We start from the raw sequence: 10,517 nt of genomic DNA, 5'->3' as shown, positions 1-10,517 counted from the left end.
TGGTTGTGTTCAGACATACTGTAGTTGTCTATGTATATATGGCCTTTTAGCTTTGCTTTGGTCTTCACCAACTCCTTAGAAAAATGGTGCCTATGAGGTGCCAGATGCTTACATTTTTTTTCCTTAACATTATAATTAAATGATCAGTTTTAGCATTGGGCCAGTTGTTAGCCTGCTTAGCACAAATGCACAAATCAAAATCAGCTAAATCCACTGAGTTCTGTTGTGGCGCTACTGGTGATTACCTGTCTATGTTAGGTTAACTAAGCCCGCCATTGACCAATCACCGATGCATCTACCTGCAGCTGGGATGAAATGATTTATATTTTACTAGAAATCACACTCTTCTGCAGCCTTCCTTCTTTCCATGGAACACCTTCTTTTCCCCACACCTTGGCAACACACGATTCACTGTTTGCCGTTTGATTCCAGACGAAAATGATTTTGTAACTCATAGTTTTCTGTACCAGCGTTGGAAAGGGAATAAGCTATTTACAGATGACAGTACACTGAACCCCCACTTTTTTGTCTGATTATTAATGAATTAAATTTCATCTTAATTTCTGAAGCTAAGTGGTCTTTGCAGGTTGTTTATTGGGCTTGTCTGTCACAGCTGAGGTCTTATTAAGCCTATTGCACAATCCCACCAGAGGCCTTTTTGGGGATTATTTTTTTGAATATTCTAAACATAGGACTTTGCCTGATTATCGCTCTCTGAAAGTGAGCAGTCTCCATCCACTTACTCATATTTATGGGCTGTCAGAGTATTTCTTTCAGTGGATCAAGTTTCACTTGGGTCCAAATTTGTGACTCTGCACTAGATGGTAGTTACCGGTGGCTATCCTCTGGTGTTTTCCTGCATTTATAACCATAGAATGAAATCTAAGTTTGAGAAAACGTGCTCTGTTGAAGTTATGGATGTTGATTGTGGACACAGTCCAAGAGCACTGGTGACTGCACTGCTGGAGGTTCTTGCAGTCACAGAAAACCTGGAAAAGGTCAGTATATATATATATATATATATTTTTTATCCTCCTTTTTTTTCTTTTCTGTGTTGGACAGAGGTAATGGAAGGTAAAGGTTGAGCCAAAACAAGTTTGGAGTATACATTTAAGTTCTGTACATGGAAACAAAGTTGTGTTAAAAACTTTTATCTCTTCAGGCAAAGTTTGGTCTGTAAATTATCTAAATCTATTGGTCTAACTTAAAAGACAGTACCTGCAGTATCAGCTTGTTTGAGACTTCAGCACAGTCTAACATTGGTATAGCTGAATACCGCAATACCACTGAGCATTATATCTGCTTATATTACTATACAAGTTACCTGTGCAATTGTTGTTTACAAAGTACAATACGTTTAGAAATCAACAGCACATGTAATATTCCTTTGAAAATTATAGCATACAAAACACCAGTGGAAATCCTATAAAAGCCACTATCTGAAAAAAAAGTATTCAAAAGGTTTGATTGAAATGTTAAAATCATTTGCATCTTGCTGCATGTGTTTGCAATAGTTCACTGGTGAGTCCTGGCATAGTTCTCTGTGGCCTCCAATCAGCTAAGACATACATATTTATTTAAACGTTAAACACGAATCCCGTTACCAATAGAAAGCTTTCTCTGACACGTGATTATGGCTGTTGGCGAGTGAAACATTTTTGTTCGTAAACTTACAATTAAAAATACTTAGAAGGAAGATTTGCTACTTGGGGTTAGTGACGACCTTTCTTGTCCCATCCATTGTGCTCTGTCCCAAATTTCCCTGGGTTAAGACTGTCAGACAGCGTACAAACCTGTCCTCTTACGTTTCCTCACTGAAGGGGCGATTCACCAAGACCGCTATCATTAATATACTCTCTATAGCCCTCAGTACTTTATGGTCACTGGTGTAATGTTTGCCCCGGTCAGAGCTTGTTTGGAGAGTTGAACGCGATTCTTCCTGCCAGACCAAAGTCGGGGCGAAAATCCTTACGTGATGACGTCAAACAAGTTGTGTTGACAGTTAGCCCAGCTAGCCTGGTGCTAGCTGGTTTTGCGTCAAGATCGAGTGTTGGTAATTCCCTCACCGACTCCCATGGTTTTCCACGTCTGCTGGCTATCTTTCACTCATGCAGTGTCAAGTATCAGTGTGAGAAATGCAGGATAGGTATAAGCGAGATAGGCTTTGTCCAGCAAAATACTCGGTTTGAATTTAGTGCCGAGAAAAAATGGCAATGCACCAAGGCAACGACACATCTCTCAGTGACTTCACAGGTGGGCTAATGTTTGGTAGCTTGTTAGCTGTACAAACTATGGATGAATGCTTAAATACTAGCCGAAATTCCGTATTAGGGGGAGAAAACCACATGAAATCTTAGCGTGTTTTCTTCTTAACCGAACGAGTTAAACGTTTAAATGTGTTCAATTCCCATGAAAATGTATCGGCTGTAGGTTAGTTGCTAACGCTAGTTTGTACCGCGTTAGCATTGTTTAAGTAAGTGTTATAACATTGGTGAAGCTAGCTAACTTCCTGCTTAAATCTCAGTTGTTTTTCAATAATACTTTGACTTTGTTCCAAGCGATGGTTGACAAACGTGTGGGATTACTATATATAGATGATGTGTAAGTTCAATTCACAGTTTCAGACGTGGTTAAAGTAAGTATATCAACGTTACATAAGACTGTTCTTAGCTATTTTAGATGTGTACTTTCCTATGTACTGTAGGAGAGCTGAAGCAAGAAAATACAGTGCTTGTAATTGGGAGATGAGCAAAAAGCAAAATCAAAATTGGATCCGTACTCTGTTTAAAGCGTTTCTTTTATACACTTTAAAAATGCGTAGTAGTCGCGTCTTCGCAGCATAATAGTATTTCGTAATTCTGTGGTTGGGTTTAATGAGATACACCGTGGACACAAAAGTATGAACAACTGAAAATATAAGGCAATACAATAGCACCGCTGTTACAAACCTGTACTGTCCAGTTTATAGTGGCCCTAACAGAGGCGTGGAAGACTTGTCCGTGACTTTTGTTGTGTACTGAAGTATCTTAGACCAGGCTTTCCATTTATTACCATGGACTGACTTAGGTAAAATAATATAAACGTTAATGTAAAATACTAACTGGATTTATTGGTATGGACATTTAAAAATGGTCGTTAATATGATGAAGAACATATGGTTTGTCAAAGGTCAAAGTTTGAGACTTGGCCCTGGGACGTGATTCTCCATCGTAGTTGTTCCAACAAACCTCCAGATTCTCCAGATGTATGAAACTCATCCAGGTGGATGAACAGCATTTATCTAAAAGATATTTCCTCCTTTGGTGTGTAGACGCTGGCGGTGGAGAGCACTGTCTAACATGTTGCTCTAAAATCTCCCATATGTGTTCAGCTGGGTTGACATCTGGTAACTGTGAAGGCCATAACATAGGATTCACATCATCTTCATTTTCATCAAACCCTTCAGTGAGCGCTTATGACCTGCATGGTATCATATACATTCTTAATGTATCTCTGCTAATTTATTCAGGTTTTTCCTTTCATTTGTCAGTCCTGTTCCCCCATAGAGGAGAAACAGAGAATGGAGTCAGTGAGCTAGGATCACATTAATGAATAATTGAATGATCTGATTAAATGGCCCCAGCTCCCTGCAGAACTGCGCACAGTTTGTACTTTGATTGGCATGAAGTAACGTGTGACTGCATGATTGTGTGTTTGTCCAGAGATGTGGTATGGAGTGTTTCTGTGGGCAGCCGTCTCTTCTCTGGTCTTCCATCTGCCTGCAGCTCTGCTCTCCCTCGCCACGCTGCGTCAGCACAAGATGGCCAGATTCATGCCCATCGCCATCCTCCTCATGGGCATTATGGGACCAATTTGTGGGGGAGTCCTCACCAGTAAGTCTTCTGCCTATATAAGTGTGTGTATGTCTGCCTGGATTATGATATGGATGTCCCCATCAGGTTTTTCTTTGGCAAACCTGATCCCAATTTGAGTCCAAGTCCTGCTTATACCAAGGCAGATCTGATACATGTTATTTAATGACAGGATTTTTAGGTCATATACAACCTGAAAAATACACAAGAAAGAACTTACTTAATCCTGAAAGAAGTTCTTGTGCATAAGATGCTCACTATATATAAAAAATAAACATAGGGCTATAGTAGCATAAGCATGAGCAGTGTTGAGTAAATATGTTTGATCTATTATGTCTAGAACAGGTCCCATGAGCTTGGGACAACTCTTGATAACCATATATTGTGAACTGCAGTTTAGCAACTGCAAAAGTGTTCGGCAAAGTTTATTTATTAATTAATTCAGTTCAGTTTTCCTCAAATTTCATGGAAAAATAATTTGTGAATTAAAAAAAAAAAAAACCTCAGTAACTTATCAGAAACATTGTTAAATACTTACCTATTGTTTTCTCATGTTCCAAAGGTGCAGCCATAGCAGGTGTGTACAAGGCGGCAGGGAAGAGGATGATCTCTTTGGAGGCTCTTGTTTTTGGGGTTGGACAGTCATTTTGTGTCCTCATCATCTCCTTCCTCAGGATACTTGCCACCCTTTAGCAGCACTTAGGCTGGTCTGGCTTGACCTGATGCTGCCAGGTCAGTCACACGTCTTCTGTCCGGACCTGAGTTTAACATTGTACAAGGTCTTGGCATAATCTGGGCCACATGTAAACAAGCCAGGCCTGGAACATGATGTCATTTCCTACTGATAGACCACGACCAGAGCGGATTTTATTCCACCATGAAAGAATAAGCGGTGTGTAAACTGAAGGTGTGTGTTATACAGCACTAAGCCTCCTGGCTAGCTGTTGAGCCATCTGTATGATGTCCACTGTAGGACAGCACAATACTGCATTCACATCACAGGGAAGCCACACACTACATAACAGTATAAGCTGTTTATTTAGAAAATCTTAAATAATCATTACATAATTAATCATTAAGTTTGCAGTAATTCCTGTATGATGTGAAGGCAACACAATGCTGTTCTCCCCTGTCACTGGGGGTTACATGTTAGCATCAGGATGACACTAACCTCTCTCAGGGGCTGTGTGTGTGTGTGTGTGTGTGTGTGTGTGTGTGTGTGTGTGTGTGTGTGTGTGTGTGTGTGTCACCTTCAGTCTGATCTCCATGCAGTGACTGCAGAGAGACAGAATAAAGCTCTGTTGAGACAGGAACATGATGGTTATATGCAAGATTCTGGTTTCCCTTGAGGCCTTAATTTCTATTTTCTAACTTCCAAAGTGGTGTTTATCTTCAGGGCTGTCTTTCTTTAACGCTCTCTCTCACTCTTGCTGCCCTTTTTGTTCTTCTTCATATTTTTTGTTCAAAATCAATTCAAGCCTGACTGCCTGTGTGTAACTGTTAATTCTGAATTGGCAACTACAGCCTGTCTCCCTCTAGCTTTCTCAGCTAACGTCTTTTAGACAGGCATACAAGTGAAGAGGGTTTTTCAGATCTCAGCTGTAATGGGATATGATGTTTAGGTTGCATTTTCAGGACTGTGATCAGAACTAGAAAATGTCCTCACAGTTCACACACATCTTGTTTGTTGATCAGAGGTTTGAACACGGGGCACCAGGATAGGTCAGATTTTTTTTAACAAACCCAAAAATGAGAAGAGATTTTGATCTTTTCTGTTTGAATGATCATATATTTTACAGGTGTGTTATTTTGTGACAGTGAGCTGATTTGTATATAATTTAAATTATTTCCAGGTCTTTGTAGCTTTTCGATCTTTATGACCAAATATGACTTGCTCTTTTATTTTTCTGCACTAAATGTGAATACGATGTTTCAGCAATGGTTCAGCAGAATTGTAATTCCTTGTAGTTTTTATTGGCTCATTAAATTCCCACAGTCCTCAGTGGTTGCTTTTATTTGCTTCTGGTAGCTGACAGGTGCTTTTCAATTAGCATCATATATGCATTTACAACTTGCATATACAGATAGGTAAACTCTACATGTAATACCTTAAGTTTTTGTTTAGAAAATGGAGCTTGAAAGTGATGCTGTTTGCTGTCTCTGTATTAGCAGCTGTTTAGTCATGATTGAAAACTAGCTTCCAACACCACTACCAGAAATGTATGTATTGTTTTCCAGGTCTGACAGGTGTTACTTTTCATGGTTGATTGATTGATTCAGTTTTGATTTGATGTTTGAATCTTGATGAAAACACTGAACATATATGCAGTTAATCCATTGAACAGACATGAACTGCCCTGCAGTGAACCTGGAGCTTTTGAGGGTCTGGGACAGTTTCAGCTTTACCCAGTCAGGAATCTGTTTTTGACCATGAATGGGGACAGAAGCAAGACACATGGCAAATATATTTCTTTTCAAGGTTATTGTAATTCTGGTGCAGATTGTTTTGCTCATGACATTCCAATCAGAAATGTTTTCCTTTCATTTCCCTGATCATGCCATAATGATCCCAGACACCTCCACTACTTCACTGCAGCCACACTGACTGCACTGAACTCTCAACATCACCTCTAGCATCATCACTGAAACCAGTTACCTTAAAGCTAGTGGGCTAGTTTTTATGTTAACTATTATTAGATACACAATAGACTGACTTTTAACTCATGTAATAGTTAAGACAGAATAAACAGCAAATTTCATCATTGTCCCCTCAAAGAAGTTCTTTAACCTCCCCCCCAGACCAAAGATGGCTCGAACTCTTCATGTACACCCTGTATTTCATCAGCAACACTTCAGTCTAGTAGTTCTGTTACATCTGAAAGCATAGTCATAGTGCATGTAAATATACAGCAAAATTGAATTGAAGCTAGAATGTAGAGTTTTAGGCTTAAGTTCTGGGAAGTAAAACATATAAAACCAGGAAAGGCTGATGAGAAAATGATTTTGAAGTCAACACGCTCAGACAAGACTACAGAGGTTCAGTATCATTGGGACCAACAATGGGACAGGAATTGTATGTGAAGTGCCCACAATGACAGTTACCAGAAGAGACTTTTTTGCTTTTGTCTTCTTATAAACTAATTTTAATGGTTGGTCTTCAAATTTTGGAGCCCACAGATGAGAAATTCCCTGCCACACCAAACCATCCATTTCTCAGAATGTTATAATATCAGTGAAATTGTTTTTTCTTGTCAACTGTGGACAGCTCAGTGTGTTCATCACACTGTGCATCTGTTGGGAAGTGCACAGTCATTTGAGGGGAGATAAATGAAAGTATACATTTCTGTTCCTACAGAGACCTTGGTGTTAGAGTAGAAAATCAGAGCACTGATGCAGAAACAAATGAGCCTTGTTTGAAATGAAGTCTTGTTAACCCCTTGGCCTTGCTGTTATGTTATACATTTTGGAGAATGTTTTTTTTATGGTTGTGTAATTTAGCTCTTTGAGCATGTGTTTGCTCTCTGGTTCTATTACAGCAGCACACACTGGGAGTGTTAACACCTTGACATTAATAATTTTAGTCTGGATAGTTTCTGTTCTGTTTGAATCTGGTAGCCTGTGTGCTAATTGAGAGCTTTAGACAAAAACCACCAACATCTATCAGCAATCTTCTTGTCTGACCTCACACACCATAAACATGTATTTCCCATGTTGTCTTCTTGTTGAAGAGAAGAAAATCATAGGTCAAAGTCACTAAATTACCTTTGACATGGATTGAATGGTCTCAGGGCAAACCAAGTTCAGCATCGTCCTTAACATCAGACTCCCAGATCGGGTTGAAGTTCATGTTGTTGGAGCTACTTAAAGCAGGAGGATAAAACAGGCATGAAAATGTGAATTCACAAAAATGTTAAGCCAGAACACTAAAAGAAGATTAACACTACTAAAAGTAGCTGCACAAAACTCCCTGCTCACTTAGTGTATACGCCTGTAAGACTATTTCCACAAGGAAAAGAGAGGAGGAAGAAATGAATGAAAAGTTTGGAATGCTTAGAAAAAATACTCATGCGATGTCCGACAAGTCAAAAATTGACTAAGTCGGAATTGTGAGATTTACTGTGTTAGTCATCAGCAACTACACTCAGTTGCCAGTTTATTGGGATTATCCAGTTAAAGCCTTGAATTAAGTCCTGCCTTCATAGAGAATATAATGTTTAGTTTGTGCTGAAACTGCTCATGAAGTTGAAACCCCACCTCTCAAAAACAGTCTCAATACAAACTCAACATTCTCACCTTCATGAAGGAAGGTTTATTGACTTTATTTGACTCTTTTTATCTCAAAATTTGGATTTACCATGAGAATTTTTATTTTGGTCAATCTATAAATTTTCCTGGCAGAAGTGGGCTTTGATACAGGCCAGTTGTCCAGTACAGGTTTGTTTGGAAAAGATACAACTTCCTGTCGAGAACTCCCTGATTGCTGGGATGTTGTTCTATCTTTTTGTAACAGGAGGTGATGTGCACAGAAAACTGGAACAAGCCATCTGATTTCACTATAGACATGCTGGATCTGTTAATGTAAGACAACCACACTGTCAGAGGTACCAGACAAAGTCAGTGACTAAATGAATTCAACTACAAATGTCAAGATAATGTGTGCTGTGAGTGTCTGCTGTAATAGAACCATTTATTTCCACGGTCCACAGTCCTGGACCAATTTTGCTCCATTTTTACCAGATTCAAAAGGTTTTAAAGTTGATTTTACAAGAGTAAATTAAGTGCCATTGGTAAATATTTTCATGAAATAAAAATGTTTCAACTATAATGAACGTTGAGGTGTTTCTTTGTGTCCTCTAGCCACCTCTAGTGTTGACCAGTGGGAGCTGCAACAACAGTAACAGCGTTAAAACACATTGATCAGAAATATAAATGACTGATAACAGAAATACCTCAGACAAATCATCAGTGCCACTGACGGATATTGAGAGTTCATATAGAAATAGAGGGGGGGGGGGCTTGAGAGGTTAGAGAAGCAGGATTCGGTTTTTGAGGTCACTGAGTGAGTAAACAGTGCTTTCCCCTCCCTCAACATCCACGGCTGAGGTGTCTGTGAGCAAGGGACCTTACCCCTCATCTGCCCCATGGTGCTGCAACTGCCCACCTCTGGTAAGGGTAAAATTTCCTGCGTGTGTAACTTGGACAATAATGGATAAAACATTTTAGAATATCCCTTCACAAAAAATAAATGTGTTGAGATGTCTAGAGATTTGGAATTAATAAATATTTTTGTGATTTTTGTGAATTAAATTCTGTATATAAACAGAAAAGATTGACTTTGAGTTTTACTGGGGGAAACACTGAGCAGATGATCAGAGCAGGGACTTTTCTGTTTCCAAGGCAAAGACATGGAGAAAAATGTAACTTTCTCAGTACGCTTGGTTTTAATTCATGTGAAATTCCCCATATATAAACAAGTGGACTCACTCCAAATCAAACAAAATTTCAAGTCTGTCTTAATACAACACTCACATGTGAACTGCAACAGTTTTTCCTTGCTGTTGTCAGCGCTGTTGTTCATGCTGTCCATTAAAAGATCATTTCCTAGGCTGAATTCAGTGTAAAGTCCACAGTTCTCATTCTGTACAAAAACATATTCCACAGTTTATTTGAAATGAACATGGGGCCTCATCACTCTGAGTTAGACAAAGCTACAGCCTTTGATTATAAAGACATTTTGATCTCCATCACCTGCATGATATCCTGTGGTTCACCTACAGTCTGTTTGAATGAGAGTTGTCCAGTGCAGGGCTCCGTGTGGTCGTCAGCTCTCAGCCTGGGTCTGTTGGTGCACCACCCTGTGGTCACACAGTGTTACTGCTTGTTTTGCCTCTCACACACCTCCAGTGTGAATATGAGTCCAGTATATAAGGCAGGCAGTTCAGTGAACCAGTGACTCAGAGGCCTCCCTCTACTCCCCCTACACTTTGGGAGACAGCTGAGGTCATGTCCTCTCTGTCGGTTGCAGCGGCCTGGTGGAAAATTTAATTACATAATTTTTAAGTTGCAACATATTGTAGGTATTTTAAAGTTAATTCCTGTACAGTTTTAGACTTAGTATATTTAAATTTGACTAAGGCCAGCTAAATGAATACATTGTTCAGTACTTTCTCACCAGAATGGTATTCCTGGCAAAAAAAACTTTTGTAATAGCATTTAGACTTTCATGTTGGGAGGTAAATAGCAAATACTTAGCAGTTAATTGAATGAATAACATTAGAGAAATCTAAAACACTGAAAAATGATGTTGTGAAGGTGCTGCTGTTTTGGAACAAAGCCCTTCAGAGGCTTTATTTATAGACAGTGACGTGAAACTTAGACTAAAGTTCACCTTTAATATATATGAGCTGCCAACTCATACAGTCGGCTGTAATGTGCATTAGAAATGTTTAAGAGCCGGTCCAGGAGGGAATTTAATTGTTCAGTTGAGTTGATTTTATTTAAACAGGAAACAAACCAGTCACACACTTTACACACTTCTATCTGTTCTTTCACGATAAACTCCTCACACCTTCCTACTTTTTGCCATTATTGGTTTATATTGATTGATATGGACATATTGACATCTTCACATCTAAACAGTCATACATATGTTAATGTGTGTAAATA

At 39.1% G+C, this 10,517-nt stretch overlaps 1 protein-coding gene across 1 annotated transcript; it reads left to right on the top strand.

Annotated features, from left to right (window-relative positions):
- The first annotated feature begins 2,179 nt into the window (after positions 1-2,179).
- Positions 2,180-8,676, top strand: LOC108879804 (transmembrane protein 170A). The gene is made up of 3 exons (XM_018671194.2): positions 2,180-2,253; positions 3,702-3,872; positions 4,414-8,676. The coding sequence occupies exons 1-3, from the start codon at positions 2,208-2,210 to the stop codon at positions 4,542-4,544; spliced, it is 348 nt and encodes a 115-aa protein (XP_018526710.2). The 5' UTR covers positions 2,180-2,207; the 3' UTR covers positions 4,545-8,676.
- Positions 8,677-10,517: the final 1,841 nt, after the last annotated feature.

Source organism: Lates calcarifer, unplaced genomic scaffold, assembly GCF_001640805.2.
Source record: "Lates calcarifer isolate ASB-BC8 unplaced genomic scaffold, TLL_Latcal_v3 _unitig_753_quiver_2296, whole genome shotgun sequence".
NCBI lineage: Eukaryota > Metazoa > Chordata > Actinopteri > Centropomidae > Lates > Lates calcarifer.
This window is presented reverse-complemented; position numbering and strand designations above follow the sequence as displayed.